The sequence below is a fragment of the Rhinoderma darwinii genome, chromosome 1, assembly GCF_050947455.1.
Source record: "Rhinoderma darwinii isolate aRhiDar2 chromosome 1, aRhiDar2.hap1, whole genome shotgun sequence".
NCBI lineage: Eukaryota > Metazoa > Chordata > Amphibia > Anura > Rhinodermatidae > Rhinoderma > Rhinoderma darwinii.
In genome coordinates, this window is record NC_134687.1 from 586944277 (window position 1) to 586966523 (window position 22247).

Here is a 22247-nt window from a genome sequence, read left to right on the forward strand (position 1 = left end):
TTAGCAACCCTGGCGACTGGGACATATACTTTTGGGATCTCATCCCAAGGCTTAGTGTCCTCTGGATCAAAGAGAAGTCTGTTTTTAAAATCTCTTGAAATGAAGAGCCTTTTTTCTGAATCTTCCCACTCAGTTGTCACCATTCTTTTAAGATTTTCGTTTACCACAAAAACCCTTGTTTTCTTTTCCGTTAGACCTCCAAACATCTCATCCTGGATGGTATGTGGTTGGTCTTCTTCGGGAATATCCATAGTTTCCCGTATTGCTTGAATTAAGGTATCCGACATCTCGGAAGAGAAGACATTTTTTTTCTCTTGAGTGGAAGAAGTTGAAGGCAAGAGTTCCTCTCTTTCTTCTAACTCATCCTCCGATAGGTAATAGCACTCCTGCTCAGAGTCCGACCCCTGAGAAGGAGGCCAATATTTTTGATCCACTTCAATCCGCGGTCTTTTTGCCCGGGAGTGTGAGGGAGTTTCTTGCGGAGGGGCGAGGGAGGCTACTGACTGACCCACTTCTTCACGAATCATAGTCCTAAGTTCGGACATGAACGTTGGTTGTTCCTAATTTAGTATTTTTGCAATACAATCCTGACAATTGTTTTCTATGGGACTCTGGCAATTTTTTTGCACAAGTCGCACATTTTTTAACCTTCTTTTTATCAGTTTGTCTCTGAGAGGAATCTTTTTCCTAGAGAAAACAGAAGGTAGGTAAAGTATGGTGTACATACATAAGGGGTCATACCCTTCCCCAAGGGTGAGACTCACGTGACCCTGGGACATATCTGGAGTTCCATCAGGACGAGGAAGTTCCATACCGCGACAGGTAACAGGCAATGCAATATGCAATCCACAAAAAATTAATCCAAGTTAGACTTATCAGCTCTAACTACATACCTGTGCGTGTCCCTTTAAATGCGGGCGTTTTGAATTTCCCGCCTTCCAAGATGGCCGCGGACTGGAAGTAGTGCGACGTCATTTCCGGTCGGCTATTCGTCCAGCGTGTACCTGGAGTGCAGCCGCCATAGCCGGCGACTGAGGCTTGCTATGCGGTGCAGCGAGGATCCCTGCCGGTGCGTCCATGCCTATGGAGCTGCCGGTCCCCGCCTGGTCCGCGGCAAGGCCGAAGCCTGCTTGGGAAACCCCAGCCCCCACACACTACCAGAACCCTGCCTAGGATTCCTCCGGTAGGTGTCTCAGGGAGGGAGCTAAGGGACCCGTCGTTTGAGGGGTGTTAGCCTGGGCTTTAGGGGGAAGAGAAGAGGGAGTACACGGACCCCCCGATCTTGCCCCCTGCCCGAGTTTCTTTCCTGCACTAATACAGGAGCGACGCTCTCTGCTCCTGACCCTTGTGGGGACAGGAAGAACACTGGCAAGTGGGTGGTGGGAGGGGCCTTTTAACCTCTCTGTCTTCCTGTCCCTACAGAGGTCAAGAGGGCAACCTCCTGTAGTGTGGTCATGAGGGATGTACTGGAAAAATATATAGCAGAAGTTATAGATATATATTTTTTTATACAGTTTGAATAAATTTACATCGTATAGTCAGCGTCCATTTAGTGACGGACATTCAGGGTTTTTTAACTGAAGTTCGGTCACTAAATTTTAGCGACAGTTAGTATAAATTTATAGCGTTATAGTCAGCGTCCGTTTAGTGACGGACATTCAGTTTTTTTTAACTGAAATTTGTTCACTACATTTTTGATAGCGTAGCGACACAGTTGTAGCTCAATTTTTTTTACAGTTCTATATTGAACGTTCAATAAATTTCTTTCTCCTACTTTTTTCTTATTCTTCGCTTCTTTTTTTTTTTCCTATAAATTTCATATTACACGTGTAAAAGCACAACATACACAACCACCTCTATAAAGAGTATTACACGTGTTGAAGCACTACATACCCCCCTAATAAAAATGGCCCAATCATCTCAAAGGCTCTACTCCGCTGAGGAGGCATACGCCATCCTGGCCTCTGACACTGAATCGGCCAGCGAGGGATAAGAGGAAATTGCCCCATTCATCTTGACCTCATCATCCTCATCCAGTGACATCAGCTGAGGCAACCCCCCAAATGAGTGATACCCTGTGGAACCCACCCCCTGAGAATTCGATTTGAGACTGTAGGCCTCGCAGAAATTCACTATTTCAAGCTGTTTTTCACTGAGGATTTTGTTAATGTAATGGCGGCCCAAACAAATTTATATGCCCAACAATTTTTAGCCCAAAACCCCACGTCATCATTTGCTAGGTGGACCCCATAGAGGCAGCGGAGATGATGAAATTTTGGGGCCTTGTCCTACATATGGGCCTAGTAAAAAAAACTGAGATTAGGCAATACTGGAGTGCGGACATTTTATACAGCACCCCATTATACCGCATGGCAATGACCCGGGCACGATTTGAAATTATTCGGAAAGTTTTGCATTATAATGATAATGCACAGTGCCCGCCCCGTGATGACCCCACATACGACCGCCTATTCAAAATCAGGCCAATGATTGATTATTTCTGCACCAAATTTCAGGAAGTGTACACCCCCGAAAAGAACATAGCAATAGACGAGTCCCTTGTACATTTTAAGGGGAGACTAAAATGCCGCCAATACCTGCCAAGCAAGACGGCGAGGTATGGAATTAAAATGTACAAGCTGTGCGAGAGCAGCTCAGGGTACACCTATAGGTTTATGAAGGGAAGGACACCAGGATAGAACCCCCAGAATGCCAAAACATTTATACAGTACGGGACAGTTGTCCTGCAGCGAGGCAGGGACTCCTAGCGTCGTACATAACTATGATGCTAGGAGCCCGGCTCCCTGCAGTGTGTTCGGTCCGGGACTTGCGGCCGAAATACGTTCCGTCCATTACGAACGTAACATGCTTGTGTGAATCCAGCCTAAAAATAACAAAATACGTACACACCTAACCCTGTTCCAATGAGTGGCGGAGATCCCTCTGCTCCTCCAGTCTGTGTGGCTCGGCGCAGACAGGCGCGATGACGCCTATGCCTCACGCCTGTCTGCGCTGAGCCGTAAGAGGCCCAGCCTTACATAGCGAATGGTAGAGCAGGGACCTAATGGCCCCCTGCTCTACCATTTGATTCAACCCTATCTGCGTCCTGAGGACACAGTAAGGCTGGATTCACACAAGCACATTACGTCCGTAATTGACGGACGTATTTCGGCCACAAGTCCTGGACCAAACACACTGCAGGGAGGCGGGCTCCTAGCATCATAGTTATCCATGACGCTAGGAGTCCCTGCCTCGCTGCGGGACAACTGTCCCATACTGTAATCATGTTTTCAGTACGGGACAGTAGTTCCACAGCGAGGCAGGGACTCCTAGCTTCGTACATAACTATGATGCTAGGAGCCCGCCTCCCTGCACTGTGTTCGGTCCGGGACTTCTGGCCGAAATACGTCCGTCAATTACGGACGTAATGTGCTCGTGTGAATCCAGCCTTACAGTTGAAAGCGGGAAAAAAAATAATAATTAAATGCGCAAGATGACCTTGGTTATCTGCACTCAATTTCGTATTTTTTTTTCCGATTAATTGCCCAGCCCTAGTGCAGAGATGCGTCTTGTTTATATAATACGGATGTAGCCATCTTTATCTTGATAACTTGCTGCAGCGTGGCATCACACATCAAAAGCCATTGAAAAAAGTCAAGATAAGGGATCTAGCCACTATTTAATGCATTAAAAGTAAAGATAAAGACGGCTACATCTGTACATACGCTAAAATGCAGCCACATTATGGCTGTGAGCCGGGCTCCTAGCATCATGTTTTAGTACGGGACAGTAGTCCCGCGGGGAGGCAGGGACTCCTAGCGTCATACATACCTATGCTAGGAGCCCGGCTCCCTGCACTGTGTTCAGTCCGGGAAATGCGGTCCATATATCACGACCCGAACACGGTCGAATAAGGCCTCGTGCACACGACCGTAGCCGCGTGCACGGCCTGTGATTACAGCAGGGACGGTCACGGAGCTTCATCTGCGGGACATCCGCAAATCACGGACCGTGCAGACATTCATTTCAGTGAGCCCGGACCGCAAACGCAACCCATGTAATGACACGTCCTATTGTTTTGCGGTCCGGGCTCCCGGCCAATGCACGGACCGTGTACACCACAGTTGTGTGCATGGGCCCATAGAAATGAGTGCGTCCGCAATTCATTGTCATTTTTGTGTATGAATTGCAGACGCAAAAACATGTTCGTGCTACAGGTCACCTGTCTAAAGATCGCCGTCGTACATCGCAGTAATGTAAGTGAATGTGGTTGCATTGTTTCCCGCAAGTTGCTGTGACCGCGACACCACAGCCACAAGACGTCCAGTGGTTTGGGGTTTCTTGCACTGTAGTGTTGCGGTAACTTGAGGGTCACAAATCAACTACATTCACTTACATTAGCTGCGATGCAGGCAGGGCGACACATCTTTGACGGCCAAAGTCACCGTGTAGGCCTAGTCGAAGGCTCTGTTCACATCACATTGGGGCTATACATCAAGAGCATTCTCCGACGTACACCACCGTATAACCATACATTGCTATACGTGACTCTCCCATAAACATGGATTGACCAAGACGGTATGTTTCTTTAAAAAGGAAAGAGAGGATAAGCAGCTTCCAGACACCGTTGTTGCCGCTTATCTCCGGTATGTTCAAAACCAAAACTCGTTTGTCGGGGAACAGTCAGACTTCACAGATGAGTTTGGACAGCTGTATAGAGAACCTGTCAGGTAAATAATTTACAGAAAAGGAATAACCCGTTGTACAGCTGCGGGACACTTACATCACCCCAATAGTCCGTACCCAGGAGCCAGACATGCCACCCGGTACTGCCCGGCAGTGACTACCCGGCGGCGCTCCAGCCCCTCAGCTAAGCTCATATCTTGACACGCCACCGGTGACGTCATGACGCTCAGTTTCGCTCTCCGGCTTTCTGTCCTTCGGCGGCTACCGTACCTCCGGTCCACAAGCAACATGGCGACCTCAATGTCACCGGCGCTTAGACAAGTCTTGTTGTTGAGGAAGGCAGCCACAGCCGTTCTCAGTCCGACCAGGTAATAGAATGGGACGTGCGGCTCGGTGGTAGCCCGCGTGTCAACCTCTTGTTATGTGTGGCATACTGTAGTGTCCACAGCCCAGGCTCCTGTGTGCCCTGCTCTGACATTCAGGATGTGTCGTTCTTTGTGTGTGTGATATGGTATTCTAATGTACATGACACCTGTGGTCACCAGCTGCTCTTCTAGGCTGCGGCCACATGGTGATGTGTTATGTGGTGGCATGTGGGCACAGCTGGATAATGGCTGAGGTTTTCTGTTAGGGCACATTCAGACGTGGCGGAATTGCTGTTGAATTCCGCTGCGGACAGTGGAAATCTGCAGCGGCCGTTTCTTTAATTTGGTTTCTATACATTTTTGGAAACTTAGTTCAAACGTTACGGAAAATAATTGTGCAGAATTTTGCCTCCGCAGCGTGCTCATTATGTTGCGGAGAAGCAGCGGAATTTCACTGTGGATTTTAGCCCTTGCGATGCAAAGGCTGAAATCTGCGGCAAGTCCGCTGTGATATCCGGAACATCCGAGTTACCTGTCAGACGTGCAAATGTTGCTGCAGATTGGTTGCAAATTTGCAGCAACATTTGCAGCGGAAAAAATTCTGCCACGTCTGAACATGCCCATATTGTTACCGTAGCGTATTGTAAGAAGTGATAATTGTTCGAGTCGAATAATAAAATCATATGTAAAAGTTGCATTAATTCGCCATAGCAGCAATTTCCAAAATAAGCTGTCCGCTGCGTCTTATGGTGATCGTCACGGTTACGTATGTATGTGTGTGTGTATATATATATATATAATGTCAAATAGAGATCAGCCATAATATTAAAGCCGACTGCGTATATTGTGTAGATCCCCTCGTGCCGCCAATACAACTCTGACTTAAACGAAACATGGACTCCCCAAGATGTCAGAAGGTGTGCTGTGATGTCTGGCAGCAGATCCTTTCATTTCCGTAAGGTGCGAGATGAGGCCTCCATGGATCGATCTTTTTGTTTCCAGCACATCCCACAGATGCTCGATCAGATTGAGATCTGGGGAATTTGGAGGCCTTGTCATCACTTTGAATTCTTTCTCATGTTCATCAAACCACTCATGAAGAATTTTTTCAGTGTGTCAGCGTGCGTTATCCTGCTGAAGAGGGCACTGTCATTAGTGATTACCCTAGTTGTGAAGGGGTGTACTTGGTCTGGTACAATATTTAGGTAGGTGGTACGTGTAATAACATCCTATAGGTTTCCCAGCAGAACATTGTCTAGAGCATCACACGGCCTCCGCCGGCTTGTCTTCCCATAGTGCATCCTGGTGCCATCTCTGCCCCATGTCAGCGACACACATGCACCTCACCATCCACAGGATGTAAAAAAAAACGAATTCATCAGACCAAGCCACCTTCTTCCATTTCTTCATGCGCCAGTTCTGATGATGCCCATTGTAGGCCCTTTCCATGGTAGACAGGGGTCAGCATGGGCACTCTGACTGGTCTGTGGCTACGCAGCTCCAAATGCAGCAAGTTTAAATGCATATGTATTCAGACACCTTTCTATCATAGTCAGTAGTAACTTTTTTAGCAATTTGTCTTACAGTAACTCTTTTGTGGGATGGGACCGGACGTCTAGTATACGCTCTCCACGCACATCAATGAGCTTAGGCATCCATGACCCTGTCGCTGCTTCACCACTTGTCCTACCTTGGACCTACTTCTGCTAGGTACTAACTACTTCATACTGGGAACCCTCAGACCTGCCGTCCTGGAGATGCTCTGACCCACTCTTCTAGCCATCACAATTGGGCTCTTGTCAAAGTCGCACAGTTTCTTACACTTGCCCATTTTTTTCTGCTTCCAAGAACTGACTGATCACTTGTGGCCTAATATATCCGATCCCTCGTCACATGGCATTTTATATGAATTACATGCTATATATTTTGTATGTGATGATTCTCTATGGGTCACCTGCAAATTTGTGGGATAGTTGTTGCTGTGAAGTTCCAGCCTAACGCTAAAAATGACAATTTCACACTCCACCCTGAATCCAGCTGTATAGTAAGGCCCCATGCACACGACCGTAAAAAACTCAACGCAACGGCGGTCCGCAAAAATGGACCCATTCACTTTCATTGAACGCGGACACCTTTCCGTAGCGCTACAGGTGGGTGTCCGTGCCGTAGAAATGTTCAGAAAATTATGGAACATGTTCGTTCTTTTGCATTTTGCGGGCCCTGCTCCCATATTTTGTATGGGAGCACGGCCCGAAAATGCGGGTGGCAGTCGGCGGCCAGCCGTATCCGCAATCGCGGGCCGTGATTGCGGGCACAGTCGTGTGCATGGGGCCTAAGTGTGTGATGGTTATTCTTCGAAGTTCAGCAGATTTCCTCCAGACTTGTCAATGTCTATTCATTTAAGACCAGAAGTGTGTCAGACTTGATATGTGATGAAGCTGCAGCCGGTCTCTCTTCTCATATTAGGCGGGATTCACACGACCGAGTCGTTCCCGAGCCCGAGTGTCGGCCGGTAAAATCGGCCATTTTGCCCGGCCGGTTTGCATTAAGTTTTGCATCCGTGCCGGGCCGGGCAGATCCGGACAGTGACATCAGCGGCAACTCCTGAAGGGGAATCCCCATGTGTTCGGGGATTCCGCTTCAGGAGTTGCCCCTGATGTAACTGTCCATATATGGACAGAGACATCAAGCGCTCTGTCCAGGAGCGGAATCCCCGAAAACACGGGGATTCCGCTCCTTCAAGGAGCTAAAGTGCGGCTAGCACATAGCAGAGCGGGGAGATACCTCCCCGCTCTGCTATAGTGGCGTCGCTACGGTAGTAGCAGCTGCAGCTGCTAGCGGCGCCATGGAAGGTGTCGCCGGGCCAGGGTGCTTTTCAAGCAGGGGAAGGGAGCCAGCGCAGCGCTCCCTCCACCTGCTGTACACCCCGGCCCTGCCACACAGTGTACAGCGATGCCATTCGTCAGAATGGCATCAACTCCTCCTCCTCACATGCACTCTGCGCTGTGAGGAGGAGATAGAGCGCAAGCTCCGGAAAACCCGGCCATCACTCGGGACACATCCCGGTGATGGCCGTGTATTACCCGGCCCCATAGACTTCTATGGGAGCCGGGCGGCCGAGTACCCGGGCGAAGATAGAGCATGTCCTATGCGTTTTAACCTCGAATTACGTCTGAAAGTACGGCTCCAATGCGCCGTTAAACATCTGCCAATTCATTTGAATTGGTCTTACGATGCTCTGTGCTGACGGTCATTTTTTTTACGCGCCACTGTCAAATGGCGGCGCGTAAAAAAGACGCCCGCGTCAAAGAAGTGCCTGTAACTTTTTGGGACGTAATTGGAGCCGTTTTCCACTGACTCCATAGAAAAACAGCTCCAATTACGTCCGTAATGGACGCTGCGAAAAAACGCCTGCACTTGCCTTTACTCTGAAATTCCAGAGCTGTTTTCTCCTGAAAACAGCTCCGTAATTTCAGGCGTATCGGACGTGCACGTGTGAACATACCCTAACAATGGACTGTCAGGTGTAAGAGTAGCTGGACCTGACCACCAGCAGCGCTTCATTCGGGGAAGGGGTTGTCTATTTGGGACAACTCCTTTTAACGGGTCACTGTTATGTTCTCTGCGTCTTCCATCTAAAGTATTCTGTGAGTGCAGAAGACGGTGGTACAATTGCCATACAACACTGACATCGCAGTTAACTATAGTCGGAAATGTACAGGAAAGACTGACTTCCTGGACATCAGGCCGGATTCACACGAGCATGTGCGTCTTGCACACGCAAAAAAACGCGGCTTTAGGTGTTTCACAGAAATTTAGAGCAAAGTAGAGGTGAAATTTACATATTTTTTTTTGTCAGAAAATCCTCTTTATACCATTTTTTTTATAACACAAAGTTTTATCAGAGAAACGCAACTTAATACTTATTGCCCAGATTCTGCAGTTTAGAGAAATATCCCACATGTGGCCCTCGGGCGGTAATGGACTGAAGCACCGGCCTCCGAAGCAAAGGAGCACCTAGTGGATTTTGAAGCCTCTTTTTTATTAGGCACCATGTCCGGTTTGAAGAGGTCTTGTGGTGCCAAAACATTGGAAACCCCCCAAAAGTGACCCCAATTTGGAAACTAGACCCCTTGAGGAATTCATTGCAGTTTTCATGGGGTGCATGCGACTTTTTGATCAGTTTTTATTCTATTTTTAGGTGGCGTGGTGACTAAAAAACCGCAATTCTACTATTGTTTTTTTATTCTATTTTTATTTTTTTTTACAGCTATAAATTACATAAATGACATTCACTTTATTCTGCGGGGCGATACGATTATGGCGATACATATGTTTATCGTTTTTTTTTTATGTCTTATGGCGTTTGCACAATAAAATACGTTTTGTAAACAATCATTCACTTTTTGTGTTACCTTATTCTAAGAGCCAGAACTTTTTTATTTTTCCATCAATAAAGCCGTGCGAGGACTTATTTTTTGCGCAACGAACTGTAGTTTCGATCAGGACCATTTTTAGGTACATGCGACTTTTTGATCTCTTTTTATTCAATTTTTTGGGAGTTGAAATGACCAAACAATTGTGATTCTGGTACGGTTTATTATTATTTTCTTTTACGGCGTTCTCCACGCGGGATAAATAACGAAATAATTTTGTAGTTTAGGCCGTTACGGACTCGGCGATACCAATTATGTATAGTTTATTTGTTTGTTTATATATTTTTCTTAATAATAAAGGACTGATAAGGGAAAAGGGGGGATTTTTACTTTTATTACTTTTAACCCCTTAATGACCAGACTATTTTAGGTTAAAGAGGCTCTGTCACCAGATTTTGCAACCCCTATCTGCTATTGCAGCAGATAGGCGCTGCAATGTAGATAACAGTAAAGTTTTTATTTTTAAAAAACGAGCATTTTTGGCCAAGTTATGACCATTTTTGTATTTATGCAAATTAGGCTTGCAAAAGTACAACTGGGCGTGTTTAAAGTAAAAGTACAACTGGGCGTGTTTAAAGTAAAAGTACAACTGGGCGTGTATTATGTGCGTACATCGGGGCGTTTTTACTTCTTTTACTAGCTGGGCGTTAGGAATGGGAGTGTATGATGGTGACGAATCAGCATCATCCACTTCTCTTCAGAACGCCCAGCTTCTGGCAGTGCAGACACACAGCGTGTTCTCGAGAGATCACGCTGTGACGTCACTCACTTCCTGCCCCAGGTCCTGCATCGTGTCGGACACATCGGCACCAGAGGCTACAGTTGATTCTGCAGCAGCATCGGCGTTTGCAGGTAAGTAGCTACATCGATTTACCTGCAAACGCCGATGCTGCTGCAGAATCATCTGTAGCCTCTGGTGCCGATGTGTCCTCGCTCGTCCGACACGATGCAGGACCTGGGGCGGGAAGTGAGTGACGTCACAGCGTCATCTCTCGAGAACACGCTGTGTGTCTGCACTGCCAGAAGCTGGGCGTTCTGAAGAGAAGTGGATGATACTTCTCATCAGAACGCCCAGCTAGTAAAAGAAGCAAAAACGCCCCGATGTACGCACATAATACACGCCCAGTTGGACTTTTGCAAGCCTCATTTGCATAAATACAAAAATGGTCATAACTTGGCCAAAAATGCTCGTTTTTTTTAAAATAAAAACGTTACTGTAATCTACATTGCAGCTGTCACAGCTCCTCTATGTGTCGGGAGGATGGCCGAAACAGCCGTTACTCCCGAGACGTACTATTAGGCCATGGAGCGCGAACGCTATCGTTACCATGACCTAATAGTACGTCCAGGAGCGGGAAGGGGTTAATGGGATAATATCCCACTCATGGTGCTTCTTTCCCATCAACTTCACTGGAGAGAGGTGCGCACATTTGCATCCACCTCTTCGTTTAGTCTTTTCCTTAGTGCGGCCACTTCGTCCTGTGGAATGGCAGTAGGGACCACGATTCCCCCCGATATGTAAGGGTCCTAGAGATGGGATATTATGGATATACCATACATGTTGAAGGGATTTCATGATAGACATTGATGACATCCTAGCAATATGACACCAATGTCCAAATGGATGGGGTCCAACCAATGTGACCCCTGATGATTGCTAGAATAAAGTGGTGAATGGGATGCCCCTGTCTGTTCCAGGTGACCGCATTCATGGCTCTCATTGTCAATGACTGTCCATGCTCCGGCTAGAAAAAAAAAAACACTAAGTCCTGACCTCATGCCCACTTCAGTTATTTTCGCCTTTTACAACTGATAGTACCCTGACACATTCATTTCAATAGGGCCATGCACGCTTCCGTTGTTTTAATGGAACCGTGCGGCCGTTCCGTCACAAGTAGTGCAGGTCCTACTCCTGCCCGTTTGTGACGGAACGGTCTCTGCCTTTTCATTGAATTTGGTCCATGAAACAACGGACTGCACATGGAAGCCATCCGTGTGCAGCCCGTGTTTGACTGAACCGTCATTAGCGTCCGTACAACGGCCGACTGAGTTTTTTTACGTGGATTTCAATGGGAGGCGGAGGCGTTTTTTCCCACGAGCGGAAAATCTGGTCGCGGGACAAAGAGGGCATGTCGTTTATCTTCGGGCGTTTATGTCTCTGACCTCCAATGAGAGGCGGAGCAAGCGGGTATCGCAGCGTTTTTTGCCCTCGGCGCTCAATGGATGAATGAAGATCGGCGTGCAGGCAGAGCATAATCTGCCACAAAATTCCAAATGGAAGTTTGAGGCAAATTTTCTGCCTTCAAAAAACTCTGTGTGAACCCAGCCTTAGTCCTATGCTTTCAGGTTATACACATACTATCCAACAATTTTTTTTTTGTTCTATTAGTTTCTGGGAAAGCTGACTGGTAACCAATGTAATTGTCTTCAGAGCATCCCCAGGGGTTGGAATTCAGCTTTCTCGTACTCCTGAATGGCAGAGTGTCTCATTTTCAGGTTGAGACTTCCGGCAGCTTCTGTATTTGTTTTTTTCCCTTATTACTGCATGCTATGTAGGGTCCCAAGATGGGCTTTGTGCTGATATGGCAGTCTGATTTTCAGTGCTTCCCACTATTTTGTTTATAATCACTTGTGAATGAGGCATGCGTGGCTGAAAAGTGTATTACGCTCGAGCCCTCCCCGCCGTACAATTAACGCGAGCAGCCTTTCCCCAGTTCATGAGTTCAGCACTTCTGTTACTGAAAAGTTGACTCTCCAAGGAGATTTCTTAGAAAAGCTTTTTATTCTTGTAAACATTTCTATTAAAAACATTTTACGTCTCGAGTGCTGACAGTGGATGTTCTAATTGGGCTCACATTGGGGTATTCTGTACTTTGGACTTGGTAGGGGGTCATCAGGACTTCCCAGAAGATCGGTGTTTAGAGGACTGATATCTGAGCAGGGGATTAGGACATATTTGTGTATGTCGTAACATTAACCTGGATGTGTGACAAGGAATTCAGGGGTTTTGTCCCCATGGTATTACAATTTATTTTTTTGAAAGTTTATGAAATTTTACCCAGCGCTGTAAACTGGCAGCTTTATCTTACAAGCTCCACTCTGGTGCCCTGGACATAGTGATAGAGGGTCCATATTGATGAATAAAATTGACACATGTCTTTTTTTATGTTTCAATAAATGGTTATTGGGATTTGCGCACACACAAAAAATGTACAGTGGAAAGAAACACTATAAGGAACCTAAAATGGTGCATGAACAGTCCCAAATGTAAATAACGGACATCGACCATAAAGAGATTACCCAGCCCAACCAAAATTTAAAGGGGTTATCCTGCGCCCTAAAATTATATGCCAGTCATCCAAAGGTCTGCCCGTTCACTAATTAAGAACACAGTCACGTGTTCCAGGAAGTCCTGTAGTTCATTCAGCAGTGATGATGTGTTGACACAGCGGGCCACGTGATGGCTAGGGGGCTGGCACTGTGACGCCATTGAAGTAGTAAACCAGCCCCCTTCTTCCACTCTGTTCTCTTGACCGGAAACTACCACTCACATCTGGGCGGAGATAGAGGAGCACAGTGGAAAGGAGGAGATGCCGGGATTTGCAGTTTCAGCGTGCTTTTTATAAAACTACAAGTCCCGCCTCAAGATGACAAACTGCTCTGGCGTTACATCGGGGGGTGAATAACGCAAAAGTATGTTTATGGCAACTCAAACTACAAGTAGCCTAGTTGAGGTGTTTGCAGGTTGTTTTGTGGAATTTGTTTGGGTCCCCAGATATCCCTTTTTACCCCTTCACGCACCAGGATGTGCCGATACGTCCTGGTGCAGGGGGAGAAGTATGGAACGGGCTCCTTACGCTGCAGGTGTTAGCTGTGTTACAGCTAACCCCCAGGACTGACGGCCAGGAACAGCGATCACGCTGCAGTCTATCGCTGAGATGTTAAACAGAGGGGGCAGTCCCCTTCGAAACCCATTGGCTGCGACACGATCGCAGGGTGTTGATGGTTGTCATGCCAGCCCAGGGGCCTAATACAGGCACCTAGGTCTGCTCTGTAAAAATGCCTGTAAAAATGTCAATATGCTGCAATACATTAGTATTGCAGTGTATTGTACCAGCGATCTAACAATCGCTGGGTCAAGTCCCCTAGGGGGACTAATAAAATGTGTAAAAAATAAATAAAAGTTTAAATTAAGTTTTTAATAGTTCAAGAAAAAAACCTTTTACCATTTTTTTTACCTAAAGAAATGTTAAAAAAAGTAACATAACTGGTATCGCCGCATCCATTAAAGTCTGAACTAATACAATATAGCGTTATTTAACCCCTTCAAGACACAGCCTGTTTTGGCCTTCAGGACACAGCCAATTTTTTAAAATCTGACATGTTTCACTTTATGTGGTAACTCCGGAATGCTTTTACCTATCCAAGCGATTCTGAGATTGTTTTGACATTGGACTTTATGTTACTGGCAAAATTTGCTCGATACATTAAGTATTTAATTGTGAAAAACACCAAAATTTAGCGAAAAATTGCAAAAATTAGCATTTTTCTAAATTTATATGTATCAGCTTGTAAGACAGATAGTAATACCACACAAAATTGTTGCTAATTAACATCCCCCATATGTCTACTTTAGATTGGCATCGTTTTTTGAACATCCTTTTATTTTTCTATGACATCACAAGGCTTAGAACTTTAGCAGCAATTTCTCACATTTTCAAGAAAATTTCAAAAGGCTATTTTTACAGGGGCCAGTTCAGTTGTGAAGTGGATTTTAGGGCCTTATATATTAGAAACCCTCGATAAGTCACCCCATTTTAAAAACTTCACCCCTCAAAGTATTCAAAACAGCATTTAGAAAGTTTCTTAACCCTTTAGATGTTTCACAGGAATTAAGGCAAAGTAGATGTTCACATTTCTTTTTTTTTTTTTGCAGAAATTCATTTTTCATCTATTTTTTTTGTAACACAGAAAGTTTTAGAGAAATGCAACTCAATATCTATTGCCCAGATTCTGCAGTTTTTAGAAATACCCCACATGTGGCCCTAGTGCACTTATTGACTGAAGCACCGGCCTCAGAAACAAAGGAACACCTAGAGGATTTTGGGGCCTCCTTTTTATTAGAAAATATTTTAGGCTCCATGTCGGGTTTGAAAGGCTCTTGCGGCACCAAAACAGTGGAAATCCCCCAAAAGTGACACCATTTTGGAAACTATACCCCTTGAGGAAATTATCTAGGGGTATAGTGAGCATTTTGACGCTGCAGGTTTTTTGCAGAAATTATTGGAAGTAGGCCGTGAAAATGAAAATCTAGGTTTAGCTAATTTTTTCTAATTTCCACAAGGACTAAAAGGAGAAAATGCACCACTACTTTTGTAAAGCAATTTCTCCCGAGTAAAACAATACCCCACATGTGGTAATAAACGGCTGTTTGGACACACGGCGGAGCTTAGAAGGGAAAGAGCGCCATTTGGCTTTTGGAGCTCAAATTTAGCAGGAATGGTTTGCGGAGACCACGTCACATTTGCAAAGCCCCTAAGGGACCAAAACAGTGAAAACACCAAAAAAGTTACTCCATTTAGGAAACTACACCCCTTGAAGAATTTTGAACCCACAGGGGCTTCATAGATTTTATTAGAATTGGGCAGTGAAGATAAAAAAAAATCATTTTTTTCCAATAAGACGTAGCTTTAGCTCAACATTTTTCATTTTCTCAACAAATAAAGGAATAAAAGAACCCCAACATTTGTAAAGCAACTTCTCTGGAGTACGGCAATACCCCATTTGTGGTCATAAACTGCTGTTTGGGCATACGGCAAGGATCAGCAGAGAAGGAGTGCCGTTTGGCTTTTGGAGCACAGATTTTGCTGGATTGGTTTCTTGACACCATGTTACATTTGCAAAGCTCCTAAGGTACCAGTACAGTGGAAACTCCCCAAAAGTGACTTGATTCACGAAACTACACCCCTTGAGGAATTCATCTAGGGGTGTAGTGAGCATTTGGACCCCACAGGTGTTTCATAGATTTTATTAGAATTGGGCAGTGAAAATAAAAAAAATCCTTTTTCTTCAATAAGACGTAGTTTTAGCTGAAAATGTTTCATATTCTCAACAAATAAATGAAAAAGAGCACCCCAACACTTGTAAAGCAACTTCTCCTGTGTACGGCAATACCACATATGTGGTCATAAACTGCTGTTTAGGCACAGAGTAGGGCTCAGAAGGGAAGGAGCGCCATTTGGCTTTTGGAGTACAGATTTTGGTGGATTGGTTTCTGGTCGCATTTGCAAAGTCCCTGTGGGACCAAAACAGTGGATCCCCCCCAGAAGTGACCCCATTTTGGAAGCTACACCTCTCAAGGTATTCACCTAGGGGTGTAGTGAGCATATTAACCCCACAGGTCATTGGCAGAAATTGGTGTGCACTCGATGTTGCAGAATGAAAATGGTTTTTCAATAGATATGCCAATATGTGGCGCCCAGCTTGTGCCACTGGAGACACACACCGCAAAAATTGTTAAAAGGGTTCTCCCGGGTATGGCGATGCCATATATGTGGAAGTAAACTGCTGTTTGGGCACACTGTAGGGTTCAGAAGGGAGGTAGCGCCATTTGACTTTTGGAGCGTGGATTTTGCTTGTAGTAGTTTTGTTTGGAGTCTTACTGGTGTTTCCGTTTATAATGTGGTGGTACATGTAAGGCAGGCGGAGTATATAAGGGGCATAGTCAGGTGGTATAGTGGGGTAAAAAAAAAACAATAAAATAATCCATAGATGTGTGTTACGCTGTGACACAATTCTTTCTGCACAGGCCGGTGTCGCACTAATAAATGGTCTTTACTTATTCCCCTTTTGGTCCACACTCCGCACCTTTGAAGTTTGGGGAATTTTGCTGGGAAAGTGTTGTCCTGGTATAATACGGGCGCCCTCGCTTCCAGCAGATATGTTTGGGCCCTCCCCTTCCTGGTTCCCTAATTTTAGGGGCCTTGATAAATCGGCACTTGAAACAGAAGACACGTTCCCCTCGGGCCGGCACAACTGCATATTTTTATTTCCTAGCTTATTGGTGCCTTGACTAATTTTATTTTTTCATAGACGTAGTGGTATGAGGGCTGTTTTTTTTTTGTGTGACGAGCTGTAGTTTTTATTGGTACCATTTTGGGGTACATGCGACTTTTTGATCACTTGTTATCCTTTTTTTTTTGGGAGGCAAGGTGACCAAAAAACAGCAATTCTGGTATATTTTTTTAGTTCTTTTTATACAGCGTTCACCATGCGTTATAAATGACATGTTACCTTTAGGGTATGTGCACACACACTAATTACGTCCGTAATTGACGGACGTATTTCGGCCGCAAGTCCCGGACCGAACACAGTGCAAGGAGCCGGGCTCCTAGCATCATACTTATGTACGATGCTAGAAGTCCCTGCCTCGCTGCAGGACCACTGTCCCGTACTGTAAACATGATTATACTACGGGACAGTTGTCCTGCAGCAAGGCAGGGACTCCTAGCGTCGTACATAAGTATGATGCTAGGAGCCCGGCTCCCTGCACTGTGTTCGGTCCACTACTTGCGGCCGAAATACGTCCGTCAATTACGGACGTAATTAGTGTGTGTGCACATACCCTTATTCTGCGGGTCAGTCCGATTCCGGTGATACCTAATTTATAGCACTTTTTATGTTTTACAACTTTTTGCACAATAAAATAACTTTTGTAAAGAGAATGGTTTTTTTCTGTCGCCAAGTTGTGAGAGCCATAACGGTTTTACATTTTTCGTCGACGGAGCTGTATGAGGGCTTGTTTTTAGCGAGACGAGTTATAGTTTTTTATAGGTACCATTTTTAGGTACATGCGCCTTTTTGATCACTTTTTATTTCAATTTTTGGAAGACAAAGTGACCAAAAAATAGCAATTATGTCAGTATTTTTTTTACGGCGTTCATTGCGCGGGATAAATAACATAATATTTTTATAGTTCAGGTCGTTACGGTCGCAGCGATACCAAATATGTATGGCTTTATTATTTTTTTCAATAATAAATGACTTGATAAGGGAAAAAGGGCGATTTGTGTTATTATTTGAAACTTTTATTGTATTTTTTACAACTTTTATCTACACTTTTTTTTACACTTTTCTTTAGACCCACTAGGGGACTTGAAGGTCCAACTGTTTGTTTGATGTTCTAATAAATTGCACTACCTATGTAGTGCAATGTATTAGAACTGTCAGTTGTTCACTGACAGCAAGCCAAACAGGCTCCGCCTCCGGGCGGGGCCTAATCGGCTAACGTAATGGCAGATAGGAAGCCATTGTTAGGCATCCTGTTGCCATAGTAGCAGTCGCCAGCCTTGCCATTGCATGGCAAGGCTGCCGATTGCATACCAACCACTTTGATGCAGCGATTGCATTGAATCGCTGCATTGAAGGGGTTAATGCCAGGAATCGGAGCTAGCTCCGGTTCTTGGCGATAGATCGGGGTGTCCGCTGTAACATACAGCGGACACCCACTGCTGATGACGCCGGCTCAGCTTCTGAGCCTGAAGCTGAGCCGGCGCCATCTTGCCGATGGTACCGGAAGCCTCCTGGGCCCCACCGACGACGGGGCATAGGAGGATTCCGTTACTGGCGGACCGGGAGGTAAGTATTAGCCCTCGGATCGCCTTTGCAGCCACCGGCAACCCAGCGATCACGTTGCTGGGGTGCCGGTGGCTATAAACTCCTCACATTCTGCGTTCTCTATTGAACGCAGCATGTGAGGGGTTAATCGGTCGGATCGGAGGCTAGCTCCGGTCCTGGCCGATACCTCAGGGTGCCAGCTGTAACATACAGCTGTCACCCGGCGGTGATGTCGCTGGCTCAGCTCCTGAGCCAGCTTCATCTCCATCACGTACAGTTACGTGGAGATGCGGGAAAAGGCCATCTCCCATGACGTAACTGTACGTGAAATGGCGGGAAGGGGTTAACCTTCTCGATGAACGGCGTAAAAAATAAATTGAAATTGAAACGCCCAAATTACTGTTATTTGGTCACTAACTTCCCCAAAAAAATAGAATAAAAAGTGATGAAAAAGTCGCATGTGACCCAAAATGGTACAAATAAAAACTACAGCTCGCCGTGCAATAAATAAGCCCTTACATTACTCAATTGACGGAAAAATAAAAAAGTGTTGGCTCTCCGAGTATGGCGGCAGAAAAACCAATATTTTTATTTATTTATAAAATTGGTAAAACATTAAAAGAAAACAAATTTCATATCGCCGTAATCACATCAAACCATAGAATAAAGTGAACATGTAGTTTTTACTTCACGATAAACGCCGTAAAAATGAAACACACCAAAAGTTGGCGCAATCTCTGTTTTTTGCCCATTTCACTCGACAAATAGTGTCATGAAAAACGACAACTTGTCCCGCAAAAAAACAACTCTTCATACTGATATGTCGTGGAAAAAAATAAAGTTATGGCTTGGAGGGGAGTAAAAAAATTTAAATTGTCTTTGTCCAATTTGTTAAAATCTGACCTGTCACTTTATCTGGTAAGAACTTTGGAATTCTTTTATTTTTTTCAAGCAATACTAAGATTGTTTTTCTCATGACACATTGTACTTTATTTTAGTGGCAAAATTTGCTCAATACATTCAGTGTTTGCATGTGAAAGACACCAAAATTTTGAGAACATTTTGCATTTTTGTAAATTTAAATGTATCTGCCTGTAAGTCAAATAGTTACTAGTTAACATTTCCCATTTGTCTACTTTATGTTGGCATGGTTTTTTAAAAGTCCTTTTTATTTTTCTAGGACGTTGCAAGGCTTAGAACTTTAACAGCAAATTCTCACATTTTGAAGAAAATCTCCAAAACCTAATTTTTTAGGAACTAGTTTAGTTCTGAAGTGGCTTTGAGGGCCTTATATATTCAACCCCCCCCCCCATGAATCGCCCCATTTTAAAAACTGCATGCTACAAAGTATTCAAAACAGCATTTAAAATGTTTCTTAATTCTTTAGGCGTTTCACAGGAATTAAAGCAAAGTGGAGGTGAAATTTAGAAATTGCATTTATTTGTTTTATTTTTTTGCAGAAATTTCATTTTAGTCAATTTTTTTTCCCCTGTAACACAGGTTTTACCAGAGAAACACGAAAGAATATGAATGCTGCGTTTTGCGCGCGCAAAAGGTCTATGTGTCAACAGCATATAGTTCACGGCTGCGTAATTTTCGCGCAGGCGGCATCATGATGACACTCTGGGTTTAGGTTTACAAACAGAAAAGCATGTGGTGCTTTTCGGTTTTCATTCATTCTTTTTACTACTGTTGCACGAATCACGCGCGGCACCCGGAAGTGTTTCCGTGTGCCGAGCGCGGTTTGCACGCACGCATTGACTTCAATGGGTGCGTGCAGCGCGAAACACGAGCAAATATAGGACATGTCGTGCGTTTCACGCAGCGGACATACGCTGCGTGAAATTCACTGACCGTCTGAATTCAGTAACATAGGTCCGTGATTTTCACGCGCGTAGCACGGACGTTTTATTATATGTTCGTGTGAATAAGCCCTTAGGCAAACTATACTCCTCAAGGAATTTATCGAGGATATAGTCAGCATTTTGACCCCACAGGTTTTTTGCTAAATTTTTGGAAATTTAAAATCTACATTTTTCTACTAAAATATTTTTTATTTTTTTTCCATTTTCACAAGGCGTAAAGGAGAAAATGCCGCCGAACACTTGTAAAAATGTAAATCTAAATTTTTTTTCTAATAAATTGTAGTTTTAGCTCAGATATTTTCATTTTCACAATAAATAAAGGAGAAATGGCATCACAACATTTGAAAGGCACTTTCTCACGGTTACGGCGATATTCCATATGCAGTAATAAGCTGCTATTTGGACACACGGCAGGGCTCCAAAAGGAAGGAGCGCCATTTGACTTTTGAAGCTGAAATTTTGCTGGAATGGTTTGAGGCGCCATGTCGCATTTGCAAAGTCCCTGAGGGACCAAAACAGTGGAAACTCCACAAAAGGGGCCCCATGTGGCAAACCACACGCCTCAAGAAATTTATCTAACGGTATAGTGAGCATTTTGACCGCACCGCTTTTTTGCTGAATTTATTGGAATTAGGCTGTGAAATTGAAAGTCGAAATTTTTCTATTTTTTTTTTTTTCATTTTCACGAGGAATAAATGAGAAAATAGCAAAACAAACCCCCAAGAAGTGACCCCTGTCTTGGAAACTAGGCCCCTTGTGGCATTTTATGGGGTGTAGTGAGCAGTTTGACCCCACAGGTGTTTTTTCATTAGAAATTAATGCGCGGCGGATGGTGCTGAGTGAATAATGCAATTTTCCACTAATATGCTATTTTAGTGCACAATATGAAGACAAATACCTCATAAAATGTTTAATCGGGTTCTCCTGGATATGGTGATGCCATATTTGCTTGGTAATAGTTCTGTTTGGGGTTTTGCTGGTATTTAATTTTATAATGTGGGGGCATATGTAATCTGTGCAGAGTACATCAGGGGTATAATAATGGGGTAAATAAATAATCCGCAGATGTGTGACCAGTGTCGCACTGATAAATGGTGCCCAATCTCATCCGCATTTGGAACGCACATTTTGCGTCGCTATATTCTGAGAGCCAGAACTTTTTTTTTCCCCACCGGAGACGTGGGAGGGCTTATTTGTTGCGGTACAATCTGTAGTTTTCATTGGTACCATTTTGATCACTTTTTATTCCTTTTTTTTTTGGCAAGCAAGGTGACGAAAAACCATCAATTCTGACAATGTTTGTTTTTTTTAATGTTTTTTCAATTTATTTTTATTAGTATTCACCGTGGGCTATAAATTACCTTTTTACTTTATTCTGCGGGTCGATGCAATTACGGAGATACCATATGTGTATAGTTATTTTTGTTTTACAGCGTTTACACAATAAAATTACTTTTTATTTTTTTGTCACTATATTCTGAGAGCCATAAGGGTATGTTCACACGGCCTATTTACGGACGTAATTCGGGCGTTTTTGCCCCGAATTACGTCTGAAAATAGCGCCTCAATAGCGCTGACAAACATCTGCCCATTGAAAGCAATGGGCAGACGTTTGTCTGTTCACACGAGGCGTATATTTACGCGCCGCTGTCAAATGACGGCGCGTAAATAGACGCCCGCGTAGAAGAAGTGACCTGTCACTTCTTTGGCCGTAATTGGAGCCGCTATTCATTGACTCCAATGAATAGCAGCGCTAATTACGGCCGTAATTGACGCGTCGTTCAAGCGCCTGCACATGCCGGTACGGCTGAAATTACGGGGATGTTTTCAGGCTGAAACATCCCCGTAATTTCAGCCGTTACGGACCCCCGCCGTGTGAACATACCCTAACTGTTTTTGAGGGCTGTAATTTTTATTGGTACTATTTTGGGGTACATGCGACTTCTTGATCACTTTTTATTCTATGTTTTGCGAGGGGTGGAGACCAAAAAAACAGCGATCCTGGTATTGTTTTTTTTTTTTTTTACGGTGTTCACTGTGCAGGAAAAATAACGTAATAGTCTTATAGTTTGGGTCGTTACGAACGCAGCAATACCAAATATGTGTATTTTTTTTAATGTTTTAATTTTTTTATTCAACTATTTATTTATTTTTGTCCCAGTACGGGGCTTGAAGGTCCAACTGACTGATTGCTGTTCTAATACATTACACTACCTATGTGGTTCAATGCATTAGATCTGACAGCAAGCCTATTAGGCTTCTCCTCCGCTTTAGGGCCT

General features: G+C 44.4%; 1 protein-coding gene across 1 annotated transcript in view; it reads left to right on the forward strand.

Annotated features, from left to right (window-relative positions):
- The first annotated feature begins 4838 nt into the window (after positions 1-4838).
- NDUFS4 (NADH:ubiquinone oxidoreductase subunit S4) overlaps positions 4839-22247 on the forward strand; it is a 139169-nt gene continuing 121760 nt past the window's right edge. Inside the window, exon 1 of the mRNA XM_075854915.1 lies at positions 4839-5054. Coding sequence (XP_075711030.1) covers positions 4906-5054 — 149 coding nt within the window. The 5' untranslated portion in view covers positions 4839-4905. The remainder of the gene's footprint in view (positions 5055-22247) is intronic.